Source organism: Cetorhinus maximus, chromosome 25, assembly GCF_964194155.1.
Source record: "Cetorhinus maximus chromosome 25, sCetMax3.hap1.1, whole genome shotgun sequence".
NCBI classification, from domain to species: domain Eukaryota; kingdom Metazoa; phylum Chordata; class Chondrichthyes; order Lamniformes; family Cetorhinidae; genus Cetorhinus; species Cetorhinus maximus.
The window spans coordinates 42,752,761-42,771,052 of NC_135903.1; the positions used below are offsets into that span (position 1 = coordinate 42,752,761).

Sequence of the window (18,292 nt, forward strand, 5' to 3'; positions counted from 1 at the left end):
CACAGAAACCTCCCAATTTTCAACTCGCTTCTACTGAATGGACATTCGGGCTGTTTCTGTAATGGCCCCCAATCTGTAATTCCATCTTCACCCTCCAGTGGGGGTTTAAAATCTCCTCTATACAAAAGGGTTCTGGATAAGTAGGGAGAATATGAAATGACACAGGGAACAATAAGGGGAGTGGGTGTAGGGTAGACAGCTCCAGTTGAAGAGATAGGATAGGCACAGGGTTGATGGACTAAATGGCCACCTTTGGTGCTGTAATTTCTATGATTTTATGAGGAAGGATACAGGAATTGGGTTTAGGTGTTGTTCCTAGCTGTAGGGGTGCAGAAATGGGCCAAGGAAGGCAATTGGTCAGGGTGTCCAACATAACTCGGAAGGTTAAATATGAGTATAAGGGTTTTGCTGAAGACCTTTGCTGGGAGCAAGGAGATATTTTGCAGAACCTTACTCAGGGAGTGAGTGGCGTCTGCAATTGAATAGAGTGTGTGACAGAGTGGATTATACATTATCTGTATGGTAGGAATGGGCTGGGTGGCTATTTGCTGATTCTGTATTCAATATTAAAACATTAAGGTCGGAATATTCGGGTTGGCGAGTGGGGGGCGGGGCCTGCTTGCCGAGGCACGGTGACGTCGGGCATGTGTCCGGCTGTCACCCTGCGTCATTTAGATTTTCAGCTCAGCGGGTGGGGTGTGCTGCCAACTAGGCTGTGTGCCCGCCAAACTGTCAAAAGCCTGTTAAGGCCATTTAAAAAGCCAATAAAACAATTAGCTGAGTGAGCCCAGGCAGCCTTAGCGTTTTTCATGGAACCTCATCCACAGGTGGGATGAGGTTCATAAACGTTTTTAAAGTGCTTGAAAAATTTTTAATAAAATTAGTGGACATGTCCCAGCTCATCAGACAGTGTCACATGACAGGACACGTCCTTAAAATTTTTTTTACCTTTATTCAATGTTTTGTGAGTGAAAGTAATTTCCCTGAGGCACCTCTGTGCTCAGGGAGATTTCTGCACTCTTACTCACTCTCTCACTCAGGCAATCCCCCCCCAACCCTCACCCCCGCGTGCACAGGGAGCGCTCAGCGCTTCTGGGCACGCGTCACGCTTGGCGGGTCTTAAGTGGCCCGCCCACGTAAAATGGCAGCGCCCAGCCGATCGGGGGCGCTGATCAGCTGGGCGCCCGCCTGTGCCCGTACCCGCACAACCAGCCCCTATCCCGACAGGGAGAAAATTCTCCCCTAAGACTGCCATGCAGGGAGAAGGGAGCAGTGCTGGACTGGTCCTGAGCTCTGAAGCTCGGTTGTCAGGGGTGGAGAGATTGACCCGGACTCTACATGACACCACCTGTCAGGCAGTGCCCTCCGGAGGCTACTCCCAGAGCAGAGTCACCCTGCAGAGGCCAGAGTACAGTCACCACTCAACCTAACATTGGCACGAGAGAAAATGAGAACAGTATTCAGCCCGGCTCCAGGCTGCACTTGTTCGCGTGGATGAACTGACTGTTCAGTTATCCTTTCACTTTTTGCAAATTCTTTGGCACTGAGTTTTTAGTCTTACACCAAGATGTACATCTCACCACGTTGCTGCTACAATCTGATTATTTCATACAAAACTCACCCACCCTTATACTCAAATGGGCAGTGGATCAGGGTTAGGGCCACAGTAGCAGCAATGAACTGTTTATTCCTGTCTGTTGAAGATTGGGGGTCAGTTAGCTCAGCTGGCTAGTGTGCGGGTCTGAATAATGCCAATGGTGCAAATTCAGATCCTGTTCCAGCTGAGGTAGACTTGGGTCTACCATGCTGCCAGGCAGGCCGAGTATTTCCAGAATGTTCTGTTTTTATTCCAGCATCTGCAGTATTTTTTACTGATGTAAAACTTGCATCTGGCTCCACCTCTTCTGCATTATTGCTTGGTAGAAAGAATTGTTGCCCTCTTGCGATGGTCTTTGATCCTCTTCAGTACTGGGGGGTGGAATTAGGAAATACTGTGTCTCCTGCCAATGCAGGATGGCTGCTGATACCTCATGCACCCTTGTCTGTGCATGCGCAGAGTCCAATGATGTCATTTGTAGGAGAACCAGTGCCAGTTGGACCTTATTTGGGTCCTGAATCTGTTCACCCAGTTTCTCAGCCCCACGGCGGGCAGGCAGTTGGGGCATAGTCTCCCTGCAGTTTCTGGGGATTGGGATGGAGAGGGAGGGGAGGCTTCTGATCTGCCTGGTGATGGCTGCAATTCCGTTTGTAGCTCCGGGGCTTGTTCCCGGTGACACACCCAGATTTAGGTGAAGAGGCTCTAGAGGGGGAGGTGAAGAAACCGTGGTGAGGCCGCAATTGCAAACTTCATGAAGAGACTGCTCCTCTTTAGTAAAAGGTGTTCACTTGATGCTGCCAGCGCTGTAATATTGGCAATTCCAGGGCCAGTGATGACCACGCATGTGCCCTGCTGCACATTGCCCCCTATAAAGATGGCGGAGGAACGTACAGCTGTGTCTGCTCAGCATTGGCAGCCGATGTAGCCATTAGGAATCTGCTCCAAACTCATTTCACAAAGGACCCCTCAGCCATTAGGGAGAGCGGACTTCCATTCCAGTGAATTGAGCTAGTATTGAATGTAGACTGAGTGTTTGATTGCACCTTGTGGTGGAGAAAGATTAGGACAGAATCCCAAATGCATCCTGTTGGGCAGTTCCTTCAGTGTGAAGCAGAACAGCACACTCACACTGTGAAGAGGAGGCCATGTGCCTGGCTTTGCTGTCTCTGTCTTATTGATTGTGGCAAAACCACTAAAGGCAGCGAGATAATCTCGTTTACATTAATTGAAGCTCATCTTAGTCCATATTTGAGTTTGTTACTTTATTAATGATTAAAATGATCTATAGAAATTGCAGTCAATTATTGTTCTGATGGACCTGATGACCCACCATCACAGGAATCCACCATTCCCAGGAGCAACACTTTCACTTTAACAAAGACATGGTCAGCTTTACACAGTGGTGTACTAAGCAAAACAAAACCCACCATCTTTTCAGGTCAAAACTATAGGAGATCTGCAGGTCTAGTTGGGTGTATGGTAACATAGTGGTAATGGTCTTGGGCTAGTAATCCCAAGAACAGGAGCTCAAATCCCACCTTGAATTGATTTTTAAAAATTTCTGTGTGAATGGAGTGTAAAGGCCCTTCTGAGAGATAACAGACCCTGAAACCTTGAGATAAGGGGGTTGGACAAACGTGGATGTAAGTAGTATTATGTAATGGTGTGAGGGTCACACGAATTGTACCTGATTGGTGAAGAAAAGCATGGTCAGGGCAAGATCACCACCAGATTGAAGATGATTAGGGGGGCGGGAGGGAGCGGTGAGTTGGATAAGAACCAGGATAAAGGAGATCTTCCTGAATCAGGCTGTACAGAGGAAAAAAACCCAGATACGCAAGGAGAGAGGGAACGAGAGAAAAAGAAGAGACCAAAGACCTAAAACTGCAAGAGTTGTTGTGGGCTCTTAATATGGGAAGTATACAGACCACATTAGACTGGAAATCACTGCCCGAGTTTATTGCTGTAGTTTACATGAAACTTACTAAACTTGCTCTGGCCTTACCACATTAGTCTCATGACTGAACTTTGTTACCAGTCTGTTCCCATAACAGATCTGGAAATGGAGCAGTTGAACCAATAGATCCAAGAGTTCTTTCATCAAAAAAATCAGGAGATGGAGTGACTGAGCCAGCGGGGTTGGAATTTGGAATTTGGAATTATGCAACTAGTGTAGAACCACTTTGTTGCAGCAGCACTTACATCCGCTATTGTTCAACTCTAGCCTCAACGCAGCCGCGATTGATGCTCAGGAAACCAGTTGAAACACAAGAATAAGGAGAATTAACGTTTAAAAAAAGCAACAGAAAGTTAGGGAACCAAAACAAACTGCTGAAAGAATAGTTTAAAAGGCAAAAAAAAACCAATTAGGAGTGGAAAGCATTGCTTAGGCTGATAGTAATTTCTGTCAAGTTTCTGTGCTGGGGGCGGGGGGGGGGGGGGTGAAATCAAAATTGTGCAGGAGGGAAAATGCTTAAAGAGATAAGTTAAAAGCCCCACAGCAATAGTTCAAACTGCTGAGAGAAAGGAGTATCTTGTCATGCTCTGTTTTAAGGGACTGGCAACTGGATTTTGTTTTCAGTATTTGTGTGAGAATGTAGGAAGCTTCCTGTGAATGAAAGGCTGCTCATTTCTGTGCCATTTCCTGCAGCGATAGGAGCCATTAACCCTTTTTGTCACCCGGCCTTTAATATTGAAAGCACCCAGCTATTACTTGTCTTCTCTGTATCTGGACAGGTGTATATTTTGTGGGAAACTTGAGTCACGTTTGGGTTGTGAATGAGGTTGAAGCTGTGTGTTCCTTGGGTTTGGGCACGGAATGTAACACAGGTTTTCGTCCGTTTTGAATTCATAACTCATTACAGGAATCAACATTTCAAAGCTGCTGGGAGTTCTGAAATATGAATGTGATTGTTGGGTCTGTTTGTTTCAATTTAAGATTGTGCAGCCAGACTTGGAAAAATATAAAAAGTGAATTACATTTTAAATTAAAATTGTTGGATTGGGTGTTACTTCTATTTAAAATTTAGTTTTGCAACAGTGAAAATGCTCGGGACGATTTGTCTTGTAAGAGATAACTTCAGCCTTGAAGCCTTGAGGATGTTTGACAGAAAATCAATTTGAACTATTCAAAACTTGACTAGAGTTTTTTAAAGAAAAGGCTGATTTTTTTTGGTAGTTCAATTTGAAGACATGTCGTACTGACCTTTTTTTCCACATGAAGTAACATAGCAAATAATAGAGATTGAAAAGTAGTTGAAGAGAGAAAAGGGGGATAAGGGAAGATTCTTTTCCTTCTTCACAGCTGAAGATTGCAAGGTTGCACTGTTCCCTTTTATGAAGCTGGTTTACAAAGATCTCTTGGGGAAGAAAGCCCACAGCCTGGTCTGGCCTGCAAGTGACTTTTGGTCCCAAAGCAATGTCATAGTCATAGATTCATAGAGTCATAGATATCAACAGCACAGAAAAAGGCCCTTCGGCCCATCGAGTCTGCACTGGTCAAACAAGTACCTAACTATTCTAATCCCATTTTCCAGCACTAGGTCCATAGCCTTGTATGCCATGGCATCGCAAGTGCACATCCAAATACTTCTTAAATTTTATGAGGGTTTCTGCCTCTACCACCCTTTCAGGCAGTGAGTTCCAGATTCCCACCACCCTTTGGGTGAAAAAATTCTTCCTCACATCCCCTCTATACCTCCTGCCCCTTACCTTAAATCTATACCCCCTGGTTATTGATCCCTCCACAAAGGGGAAAAGTTCCTTCCTGTCTACCCTATCTATGCCCCTCATAATTTTATTCACCTCAATCATGTTTCCCCTCAATCTCCTCTGCTCTAGGGAAAATAACCCCAGTCTATCCAATCTCTCCTCATAACTAAAACTCTCCAGCCCAGGCAACATCCTGGTAATTCTCCTCTGCACTCTCTCTAGTGCAATCACATCCTTCCTATAATGCGGATTTAGAACTGCACGCAATACTCTGGTGTATAATAATCACGCAACAATCTAGTGATTAACTTTCAACTATCCTCTAAAGTGGTCTAGTGAGTCATTCAAAAGACCAATGACCATTTTGTCAGGGCATTGAGGAATGGACTAACAACACATTTTTTTTCTTTTTTCTTTCATGGGATGTGGGTGTCACTGGCAAAGCCAGCATTTGAGTTCCATCCCTAATTGCCCTTGAACTGAGTTGGTTGCGAGGCCATTTCAGAGGGCAGTTAAGAGTCAACCACATTGCTGTGGGTCTGGAGTCATATGTAGGCCAGACCAGGTAAGGATGGCAGATTTCCTTCTCTAAAGGGCATTAGTGAACCAGATGGGTTTTTACAGTGATCAACAACGGTTTCAATGGTCACCATTACTGAGACAAGCTTTTTTTTAAAAAGACTTTTTTAAATGAATTGAATTTAAAACCCATGTCTCCAGAACATTAGCCTGGGCCTCTGGATTACTAGTCCAGTGACATTACTACTACGCCACCATCATCCCAAGAGTGAATACAAAATAAACTCTTTTACTTAATCTCACCTTTAATATAGTCACACATCATCAGATCCAACTCACACCTACTTTTTCCTGAAGAACTCAAACTCCACTGGTGAAAAGCCTTTTTTATTGTTACCTTTGCATTAGAAAAGCAATGAGCCTTTTAGACAGAGGCGATAAGCACAAAGGACAATTACAAAGAACCTTCATAGTGAAAGATGTTAGAATATTACTGGGGTCAATCACACAGGTTCAGGAAAAGAACTTTCCAATTGTTTAGTTAAAATAGGTGCAGTCATATTCAGACATCAATCTGAGTAGGAGACACAGTTGTTAGAATCAAACTTGTTCTATTATTCCTGTTGTTCCAGGAGGTAGGCAATGCAGTGCCAAACTGACACTGGATGGTGAGGGGTGCTGGGATGGCTAATCCTACCATTTAAACATGTTGGGTTCAGTGATAGACTGAATCAAAATCAAAAATTAAAACTCTACGGTTATTAGAAAGGATCAGGATCCTGGGGAGTATTTCCTCATTCTCTGTGTACAGGGTAGGGGAGGGGCATTGCCTCAGTCCCTGAGGGGCATTGGGACATTGCCTCAGTCACTGAGGGGCATTGGGACATTGCCTCAGTCCCTGAGGGGTATTGGGACGTTGCCTCAGTCACTGAGGGGCATTGGGACATTGCCTCAGTCCCTGAGGGGCATTGGGACATTGCCTCAGTCACTGAGGGGCATTAGGACATTGCCTCAGTCACTGAGGGGCATTGAGACATTGCCTTAGTTACTGAGGGGCATTGGTTCTGAGGGGCCAAGTGCCCTTTTTCATTTTTAAATCAAAATTCCAAAGTAATGCCGGTAGCAAACACAATATTTGTGAAAACAGAGTTGCCTATAATTATGAAGGATGAGAAGAAACTGTCAAAAATATTACTGTTACAGTACAAGAGATCAAACCAAACCACCCCAAGTTAAGTCAACTCCAGTATAGTTGCAAATACAGCACAAATCACTTTTAAGCTTGAATTTGTTAAATGTATTTCTCAATGAAGCGATGTCCACTTTCACTGTCGCTGTGTCACACAATCCCAGGATTCCACCTCCTACCTCCTCTGACCTACTCAACATGGCTACAGCAGCCTACACTAGATCAGCTAGCGGACGACCAATGTGGCATCTCCACACCAAGCTGCTGTTCGCTCCGCTAGGCCAGAACTACACCCTCATGGCAGTTCCTTGTGTTCTGCACTGGACTCATTGATCACCTGTGGAGAGATGGGAAAAATAAAACCAGGTGAAGAAATGTCAGGAATGGATCTCGTTAAAACCTCCTCATTTTCAGATTTCAATTTAATCTCAAGTTTTATTTTTATCAAGGAAACAATATTTTAATCAAAGAAGAAAACATCAGGATGAATCCATGACGATGGACAGAACAGACATGACCTTCTACCCTGACTCACCAACAGCTGAGTTTCCTAATCTCGTACAAACAAGGAGCAGGAGTAGGCCATTCAGCCCCTCGAGCCTGCTCCGCCATTTAATAAGATCACGATTGACTTGATAGTAACCTCAAATCTGCATCCCACTTACCCCCGATAACCTATCATCCCCTTGCTTACCAAGAATCTGCCTTAAAAATTTTCAAAGGCTCTGCTTCCACCACCTTTTCAGGAAGAGAGTTCCAAAGACTCACGAGCCTCAGAGAGAATAAAATTTGCCTCATCTGCATTTTAAATGGGCGACTCCATATTTTAAACAGTGACCCCTAGTTCTAGATTCTCCCACAAGAGGAAACGTCCTCTCCACATCCACCCTGTCAAGGCCCCTCAGGATCTTATATGTTTCAATTAAGTCACCTCTTACTCTTCTAAACTCCAGCAGATACAAGCCTAGCCTGTCCGACCTTTCCTCATAAGACACCCTGCCCATTCCAGGTATTAGTCTGGTAAACCTTCTCTGAACTGCTTCCAATGCCACAGAGAGAGTCCCACCAGGGTGACCAACCATCCCTTATTTTACAGCATTGTCACTGTCCCGTGTCCCAGGTTTAAAGCTGCCGGAATGCTGGTTTTCCTGTAATTCAGTCATTTAAACCTTGCGCATGCACAGTACCCGCTCTCCACCTGTTTGCGCCCTCTCACAGCCCTGGTCACCTGCCCCCCACCCGCCACCACCACCCCCCTCAGCCCTGGCAATACTCCCTCACCGCTCTAAGCCCCAGATATATTCTCCGAGCCCCCCAGCCTCTCTACCACGCTCTCAGCCCTGGCAACCACCCCTGGAAGCAGGAAATAAGGCAGCCACTTGATTGAGCGGGAGGTCAAAGTCAGCTTCCCCACGACAGGATGTGGCTATGGTCTTCAGTTGGCACTGGATTTACAGTGGGTTGAGCTTTCCGATGGAACTGGGAGCCTCCTTAATAGATTTGCATGTCATGCATGCTCATTAAACGGGAACCTCGCCAGAATTAAGTGTATCTTTGCCATTAAGTAATCAGTGAACAAGAAATACCCTCCTTCAGATTCACCACTGTTTAAATGTTACGTGCAGCAGGTGAGGTAGTCTCCCTGGTGGATCCGGAGTGAGTTGGAGTTGCCCTTTTCCACTATAGGGAGCTTTGTTCAGCTACCGGAGAGGAGGCATTGATGATTGAGATCGGGTGGTGGTAGCCAAAGGGGAAAGAGGTATGACTGACCAGGGAAGTGAGGGGGAAGGCAGCAGCCCTATGAAGGCTTGTGGGGACAGAGGGAGGAAGCTGGACTATACAGGGAAGGTCAATGTCGAAGTCTTGAGAGTCGAGGGTAACATGAAAGGTCAAGGATGATAGAGGGAGGGATGAGCATGATGGATGTCAGGCCACGCGTAACAGAGGGCATTTCCAGTGTGCCTGGGGGAAGCTCAAGGTCAGTTATAGCTGGTCAAGGGAGATGAGTTGGGTCATACCAGGCAATTCCAGGCTCACACTGTACACTATTGGGATTTGTGACTGTCAGAAACAGGTTCATAATTAGTTTTGTCCAATATTAGGGCCAGGACTGGGCATAGGTAGAGAGATGTGGGCTAGAATACCAACCAGTGCCAGTAGTATCAGGCAGAATGTGTACAGAATCCATCACTCCCTTACTGACAGAAAGAAATGTCATTCCCTTCAAATATCAAAGGCAGGGCAAGAGCGATGGACTGAGGGTCGAGGATATCGGAAGGGAATTCACAGGTGATTGAGGGAGGGTGTGGGGTAATGGCTTCCAGTTCCAGGGTCACTGTGCAAGTGCCCAAGGATATGGTTACGACAATGAAGAGTTCTCTGCAGTAAACCCCAAGGATGGAGTTGACCATGGTGGGGTGGCTGGAGACCAGGGTGTGGCTGATGCTAAGTATCAAGCTCAGGACAGCAGGGGGGGTGGGGGAGGGCTTCCTGCTGCCATCCCTAGCAAACAGGACTGCCCACTGACCCCGGACAGCCTGGAGGAGAACCTGAAAGGGGGCATCACTGAACTGCGGGGCCACTCTTTGACCCCGCTCGGACCTTTGCCACTTTTATATGATGTGACAACAGCTCCAGGGATCCAAGTGGCAACAGGAACAGGGGTGGCAGCAATTGCAATTCCCAAAATCTCCTCTTAGGCGGTGAGAATAATGACTCTGGCCTCCAGGGAGTGAATGCCTCTCCGGCGCCTGGACCTTCCACTCCACGAAGTAACGCGGAGGGTGTTGGCTGCCTGTCCATCCCTGCTGTGTGAATGGCCTGGCTCTTTGCTCAGGAATACCTAATCGTCTGGCCACCACGTGACTGTTCTTGGCCAGCTGTCCTGCTGGTGAGTGGACGTGCCGTGCCCTTCTGGTCCTGCCGCTACCGGAAGATTCTGCCCATTGTTTTTCAAGTGAGACACTAACACAAAACCCTGTCTGCCCTCTTGGGTGGGTGTAAAAAATCCCACAGCCACTATTGGAAGAGGAGCTGGGGAGTTTTCCCTGATGTCCCAAGCAATACGTATCCCTCAACCAACATCACTAAAACCTTGTCTATTTCACATTGCTGTTTGTGGGAGCTTGTTGTACATAATTTGGCTGCAGTGTTTTCTACATTACAACAGTGACTACAAAAATACTTCATTGGTTGTACAGAATGGATGTCCTGAGTTCATGACAGGCGTTATAGAAATTCTATGTCTTTAATCTTTATTTAACTTTATGGGATTTTTGTTCTTAACAAAGTTACTTCTAGACTTAATAGGAATTTGGGAAGGTCGTCTGTACCTGTTTTTCTGGGTGTAGCTTAGGCTGGAAGCATGCGTCTGGGTCAGAGCTCATACCAGGGAGTGCCTGGCTCACACTGAACGTTGATATGGTGACTGGGAATAACAGGTTCGGGATTGGCTTTGACCAACAGCGGTTCCATCACTGGGCATAGGGGGAGAGATGTGGGCTAGAATACCAAGCAATGCCCGTAGTACCATACAGAATGTGTATAGATTCCAGCACTCCCTTACTGACAGAAAGGAATGTCATTCCCTTCAAATACCCACCTGGCCATCCCTGGTCTCCACGGTTTTGATCAGAATATTCCTTCTTGCTTGAATATCTGTGGAGCCTTTAGATTCCAGACTTGTCTCTGCAGGAACAGGAAGCACAGGTCATTGGATCGTGGGACATTGATCCAGATCCAGACAAGAAACATGTGGCAGGAGCTTCTCCTCAGGGGCAGGGGGAGGCAGTTGTAACAGTGAGCAGGGACTAGGAGAAGAGTTTGAGTTTGGAGGTGGTGGTGAGGGCCGAGGCTCCTTCACTTCTTAGTTACGCCATTGATGTTTCAGCCATGATAGAGACATGGCTGAGGGGTTTTGCCACCTTTCCCCTGAATGGCTGTGTCTTTCACCATTGACCCTGATCAAGCAACCCCTTCTCTAAACTCATCTTTTTGATGACCATTTGCTATCTGGACTGTATTTCCACTAAATTGCTGAGCACTCAACTCTCCTTCCTGGCCCCCATGTTGATGTTGTCAACTGTTTCCTCTACTCAGTTTCTGTTCACCTTTTTCCAACACTATTACCGCCTCCTCAAAAAATATATCCTTGACCCCTCCATCACTGCAAACTACTGAAGCATCTCCAACCTCCCTTTCCTCTCCTAAGACCTTGAAAGTGTCCCAAACCTGTGCCCATCTTTCTCAGCACTCCATATTTGAATCCCTCCAATCAGATTTCTGCCCCATTACAGTACGGAGACAGCTCTTATCAAAGTCATAAATACATCCTGTGTGACCGTGACAAAGGTAAACTTTCCCTCCTTGTCCTTCTCGACCTGTCTACAACCTTTGACACGGCTGACCACAACATCCTCCTCAAACTCCTCTCCACTGTCGTCCAGCTGGCTGGGACTGCTCTTACCTGGTTCCATTCTTATCCAATCACAGCCAGCGAATCACTTGCAATGGATCCTCTTCCTGCTCCTGCACCATTACCTCTGGTGTCCCCAAAGATCTATCCTTGGCCCCCCTCCTATACCTGCTGCCCATTAGTGACATCCTCTGAGATTATGGCATCAGTTTCTATATATATTCTGATTATTCCTAGTCTCTCTCTCCACTCGCTTGACCATTTCTCTGCCTTTAAATTATTGTGTGACATCCAATATCAGAGGTGTAGGAATGTCCTTCAATTAAATACTGGCAAGACAGGAGTCATAGGTTTTGATCCCTGTCAAACTCCACTCCCTAGCAACTGACTGCACCTCTCTGCCTGACACCTATCCAAGTCTGAACCAAAACATTCACAAGTATGGGCCGGACTGTTTTGTGGACAAGGTGCCCCCACCCCACCAGCTGAAGATTTGTGGGTGAGCCCATTTCTAATGGCATGGAAGGCCATGACCGGATTTTGTGGTGATCTGGAAATTAACTGCCTAAGACTGAGATCTCCACGCCCACGGGGGGGATATCCCCCTCCACGAGCTGCCAGCCAATCAGGTGGCTGGCAGCTGTCCAACCCCAATAGCGCCACCAGGAGTGGTGGCCACTTCTTGGAATGTAGCCAGGCTCCGATGGAGGGCAGATAATGAGGCATGTGGTCAGTCAGGCAGTTTCTGGTGAGGGGGAGGTGTGCAAACAGGGAGTTGGAGAGGGGGTGTGGCGAGGATGACAACCTGCAGAGGTGAGCATTTCCTTCGGCAGAGGCCTCCATTGGGCACATGGTGCCTGTACAGGAGGGGCATTGCTCCTCTCAGAGCTGGATAGCTTCACCAACATAGGGCATGGCACCCCCTGCCACCCCATCCAATTTTATGCTCCCCCCCATGTTTGCCAGCCTGTTCTCTTGGGAGGGGAGAGGGGGGACCATAGCATTTTGGGCTTCGTGTTACATTTGACCCCAATATCAGCTTTTAACCACACAATCACTTAGACCACTTATAACCTTTGAAACATTGTCTGACCTTGACCTTGCCTCAGCTTAACTGCTACTGTTCTCGAGTTACCTTGAGACTTGACTATTCCAAACCACTCCTGGCTAATCTCCCTCATTCTAATCTCTGTAAACCCAAGATCACCAAAACTCTGCTGCCCATGTCCTAACTCGTACCGTGCCCCACTCATCCATCTCTCCTGTACTTGCTGCTACACTGGATCCTGGTCAAGTACTGCCTTGGTGTTAAGGTTCTTATCTCCCTTTTCAAATCACTTCATGGCCTCGCTCCTCCCTTTCTCTGTAATCTCCATAAAGCCCCACAACCCCAAAGATCCACACACTCTGGCCTACCGAGCATTCCTAATTTTAATCACATCAGTGGCTGTGCCTTCGGCTGCCCAGGCCCTAAGCTCTGGAGTTCCCTCCCTATATATTTCCAACTCTCTTTCCTCCATTAAGTCATTTCTTAAAACCCACCTCTTTGAAGATGATTTTGGCCATCTAACAAAAGAATAAACAGCCTTACTTCTCCACTGTGGACATGAAGAACTTGAAGATATTTTTGAGACACTTGCACCCCTGTACAAAATGATTATGACCCATCCAAAAAGGAATTAACGATCTATTTCACGCTCAAGAAAATACAATATACGAACAATTGACTTCCAATGTACAAAGCAAGAAGCATATGAGACAATTGACCAATAATACACGCGATTGAGGCAACTAGCAACCAAATGTGACTTTGGTGATGCTGAACTTGTCAAATAGGAAATCGAAAAACAAATAATCGAAGGTCGTCTCTCTTGTCACTATACCGAAAAGCACTTGAGAAAGACAGAAAACTGTCAGAGCTGTTGGGGTTAGCAAGATCATCAATGCTTTCAGGGTCCAGAGCTACAGAGGTTGAGGCTGCCAACAGTAACTGCCACACTCCTGTGAACACTATTCATCTCTCACGTGCCAGGGCATCACTTGCAAAGCAACAACAACAACTCACAAATAGAGTTGTAACTTGTCCAAAGAGTGCTCCCACTGTGGTGGTGCTTACCCACACTGGACAGAATGTCCTGCTACTGGTCAGTGTAAAGCCCGTGGAAAACCCAAGCACTTTGCTCGTATTAGTCACTCATCAACAAAATCAGCTACTGAGACAAATAGCAACAGGAGGGCGCCACTTGTGTGAACCACAGCAAAAGGCTGAGAGAATGTAGCCAACGTAGAAGCGAATAACCCTGAAATAATTTTGTGCTTTCTTTCAGACGCAGCAATCGGCCACGTGTTACAGTGAGCATTGGCTGCTCGGGTGTAGGTGCTCTCAGAGGTACAGGAGCACCTGTCAATTCGTGGGAGACAAAACATTCAACAAACTCCAGTTTTTCCCCATTCTCTGCAAGCCATGGGATATGAAGATTTCCCCATACAACAGTGACAAACCACTGAAAGGTCTCGGGACTTTTGAAACACCAATCTCATTCAAAGACACGAGAATGAACGTTGTCATATCTGGAGAATGTGTCACACTTATCAGTTTCCACACAGCAACAGACCTACACACGATTGAGGTTACATACGTGATTCCTATACACATACCAACAACATTTTCCAATTGTGTGGCGACCGCTTCACTGGTATCAATGAACTGAAAGCTGTTACATGCAAGGTGCAGGTACACTCCAATGTGCTCTGCCTTGTGCACCAATGGTGATGAATAACATTTTCTTGTTCACCTTTCCAGGAACTTCAGTGTCTACTTGGCCTTGGCATTATTGAGAAAGTTGGGGATGAGCCTACCCCTTGGGTTGCACCCAAACAAGTTATCAAGAAACCCAAAAGTGAGAACCAGATTAGAATCGGTCTTGATATGTGGTCACCTAACCTAGCCATACAACGAGAAAGGCATTCATAGAGAAAGTGAATGGTGCTAAACACTATGATAAACTTGACTTCAATGCAGGTTACCGTCAAGTCGAGCTTGAAAGATCGTGGTATCTTAGTTCTCTCCATTCACGTTGGACTCGTTCAATACAAGAGGCTCAACCTTGGAGTTAATTCAGCAGCTGAGGTATTTCAGCACATGATTCTGTCTGTACTTCAAGAACTTGGAAGGTTCGCTGAATATCAGTGATGACATTCCATCTATGGTCGCACTGAAAGCAAACTCATGACATGCCTACATGGTCTTAGAGAACGTAACCTCACCTTGAATACAGACAGGTGCCTGTTTAATGCAAACAGAATTGAATTCCTCGGTAAAGGAGTACCTCCTGATCCATGGTAAATTGAAGCTATTGCAAAGGCTGAGGATCCTACAAGATGCAGGAAGTCTAGAGTCCGTTAGGAATTGTCATGTACTATAGCCACTTCATTCCTGACCTCGCAGGAAAACCATCAATCACTGCACTGACAAACTGATCGCTATACTCATACAGCAATGTTATTCGCAAAGAGCGAGAGAGAGAGCACTCTCAATCACATGGGGTATCTTACACTTTCATCTCTATTTGTATGGAAGCAAGTTTGAAGCAATATCTAATCACAAACCATTTGTAAGCTTGTTCAACAATCCACATAGAAAACCACCTACTCAAATAGAGCGTTGGATACTCAAACTACAAGAGTACAAGTTCCATGTTGAGTATCAATCAGGCAAGGTCAACCCAGTGAACTATCTTTTACGGCATCCTTTGCTGACAGTCAATTACTAGCTGTGAAGTAAAGGTTGCCAAACAACATCTTAACTACATAAGCCCAGACACGGTACCAAAATCGCTAAAACTAACTGACATCAAAGCATCAACAAAACATAAGGTGTTACAGCTTTGTATGATAACTATGGAATCATGAAACTCGAAAGACGTGATTGAGAGAGTGTGTCTACAAATGAAATTTGTCACACACTACAAGGTCTTCAAAATGTTTAAAATAAGCTGACCATAACAACCACATCTGATTTGGTGTTGAAATGCAACAACTGCATTTTCATTTCACAATCATTAAGGGAATGTGTTGTCGATGTAGTACCCGAAGTCACTAGGGAATTGTCAAAGTCAAACAACCCTTAGGTAAAAGGGCTGGTTTCCAGGAATTGACCACATAGTAGAACACAAAATCACCACAATGTCAAAAATCTTCATGATCCTCTCAAGATGTTTGAATTATCTCCAGGGCCATGGATTGAGGTCAGTGTTGATTTCACAGATTTATACACTGGTGAACACCTGCTGGCTGTATCTGACGGCTACATCAGATTCCCACTCGGGGAATATTAATGTCAACTTCAATGAAAGCAGTCATCCCAAAGCTTGACCAGATTTTCGTCTTGTTTGAATCCCTCAAACAGTGAGAAGTGACAATGGACCACCATTCAACAGCGATGAGTTCAGTAAATTCACAAACTAGCTGGTCCTCACTCATCGTAAAATCACACCCTGTCTGCCAAGAGCTAATGGAGAAGTTGAGATTTCTGTGCATCTTGAGAAAAGTATTATTACAGGTTCAGCTGAGAGCAGGTCATGGAAGTGAGAGTTGTGTTGCTTTCTTCGCAATTTCAGAGTGACTCCTCACTCGACCACTGGAAAGCCTCCAGCTACACTCATCTTTGCACATCCTATGTGCACATGTCTTCCTGAGCTATTCCACATGATCAACATGTAAGTGAATGTAAGCAAGGACAGAAGCATCAAGTGGAAGTAAATGCAGAGCGAAACATGAAATTCCGAGCTACAACACTAAAGGCAGCTGCTTGTGAAATGTGGTCATGTTGGAAAGCAAAGAAACCCCAGATGTGACATCCAAGCAATTGTTGTGACCACCACAGAAAGATCAATGATTACTGTTCTAGCACGGTTCACAAATCATCACACAAAATGCCTCATTCTTCAAAGCGCTAAAGCGACCGTATGTAAACACTGAATCAGATTCTGACATCAATATCTCAATGAAGAACGAATCAAATGAGACCACACCTGATATCAGACGATATCCTACTTAAGAGAAAACATCCACCATAGTTAGGTGATTATGTTACAAAGTGAACTATTTTCAGTTGGTGAACAAGTCTTTCATCTCATTGTATATGACTGAGTGCATTATTAAATTAATACAAGAGTTTACGTATGGACGTGTTACTGATGAAGTTGGATGTTTAAGTTATGCTTGAGTTTATTGCTTACTCCTTTAGAAACAAACTATTGCCGGCTGTACCTTCAGTTGCCAAGGCCCTAAGCTCTGAAATTCCCTCCCTAAACCTTTCTGTCTCTTTATGTCACCTTCTTACTTTAAAATGCTCCTTAAAATCTACCTCTTTGGGCAAACTTTGGTCACATGTCTTGATGGTTCCTTATGTGGCTTGGTGTCAGATTTTGTCGAATAATGCTCCTGTGAAGCACGTTTTTTACAATGTTAAAGGTGCTATATAAATGCGATTTGTTGTTGTCCACACTAACCTCGGATGTGCAGAGATGAGAAGCTCTGGACAGGCATCGAAATTCTGTAAACAAACAGACATCCATTATCAGACTATTAGCAAAACTCTTCCATCGCCACAGAGCTCATTCTACAGTTGTCTCGTAGCACTTTAGTATGGGTAGTGAGGGGCCATTGACTCAGTAAGGGGGAGGGTGGTTAGGGGGTAAGAGGGGTACAGCAGCAAATGTTGAAGTGGGTTGCAGAGGTTTTAAAGTCGGAGAGGGAAGTATAAACATCTCAGAGTGAGGGTGGTGGAGACTTCCCACACAGCCAGGGCTAGTGAGTGTGCAATGGTTATGTCTCGATTTGGAAATATGACATCAGTAAAAAAGTGACCATGATGCAGTTGATTGTTGTAAAAATCCAACTAATTCACTAACGTCCTTTAGGGCAGGAAATTTGTCAAAGGAGGATGGTAAAGAATATATTGGGCCATTTAGATTTCACTGTTAATGGATCGACAGTTGTGGTGGCAACAGTCACATGATTGGTAATAACGAGGCACTGCCAGTTAGCAAAACACTGAAATCGATTCTGTTGTAGGCAACAAGTGGGTAACCTTGCTCTGGAATTACTCTGGATATTTTCCTTGGTTTCACTGCCTGAGACTATTCTTTTAGGTAAGACCTCAGTCTCTATAAGCCTGATTGTTCTATTATCTGTGCCATTTGCTGAAGCCCAACTATGAACCTTCATCGTTGTGTTTTGTTTTACTGGTTATATTTCGCATCCTCATGGGTCCTCCTTGGCATCACCACTTCACAAGCTTGTGGTCCAGGCTATAAACTGCCAAACAAACTTCTTAAACAGTAAATGGTTAAGTTATAAGAAGCAATAACTATAGATTCATGTAGTGAAGCCAAGTCCTGGATAGTAAACTCAATCTTGCAGTTCATAGCTGACCATCCACCATGTCTCTCTGATGGAGATGAACTGGTCACTTTAAAGAACAAAATAATTTGAAATAAATATCAGCTGTGAGTAGAATCAGGATTGAGCTGTGCCACAGAGATGGACTGTGGAGGATAGAGCTCTGAAAATGATGGTGTCACTGATAGTGTCTAAGATATCAGAGAGGTGGACAAGGGTGAGGAGCAACAGTAATCTGCAATCATAGTCATATTCGCTGTGATAAAGTCCCAATACCTGCTTGACAATAAGATAAAGACCATGACTGGCTTCTTCAGACAGAATTTTATTTTTGGTCCATAAAACTCAACAGGAACCTTGTCTCACCTGTTTTCTCTTTTTAAACATACCAAATGGGTACTTAGCTTGTGACTAATAATTACCAGTTGAACTCCTTGTGAGTTAACTGTTTCCTTCC

At 45.2% G+C, this 18,292-nt stretch overlaps 1 protein-coding gene across 1 annotated transcript in view; it reads right to left on the minus strand.

Annotated features, from left to right (window-relative positions):
• Nucleotides 1–6,198: 6,198 nt before the first annotated feature.
• gfap (glial fibrillary acidic protein) overlaps nucleotides 6,199–18,292 on the minus strand; it is a 60,557-nt gene continuing 48,463 nt past the window's right edge. The window contains exons 8-11 of the mRNA XM_078529854.1: nucleotides 16,944–16,987; nucleotides 10,618–10,703; nucleotides 6,838–7,353; nucleotides 6,199–6,657 (exon numbers count right to left, since the gene is read on the minus strand). Coding sequence (XP_078385980.1) covers nucleotides 7,312–7,353; nucleotides 10,618–10,703; nucleotides 16,944–16,987 — 172 coding nt within the window. The 3' untranslated portion in view covers nucleotides 6,199–6,657; nucleotides 6,838–7,311. The remainder of the gene's footprint in view (nucleotides 6,658–6,837; nucleotides 7,354–10,617; nucleotides 10,704–16,943; nucleotides 16,988–18,292) is intronic.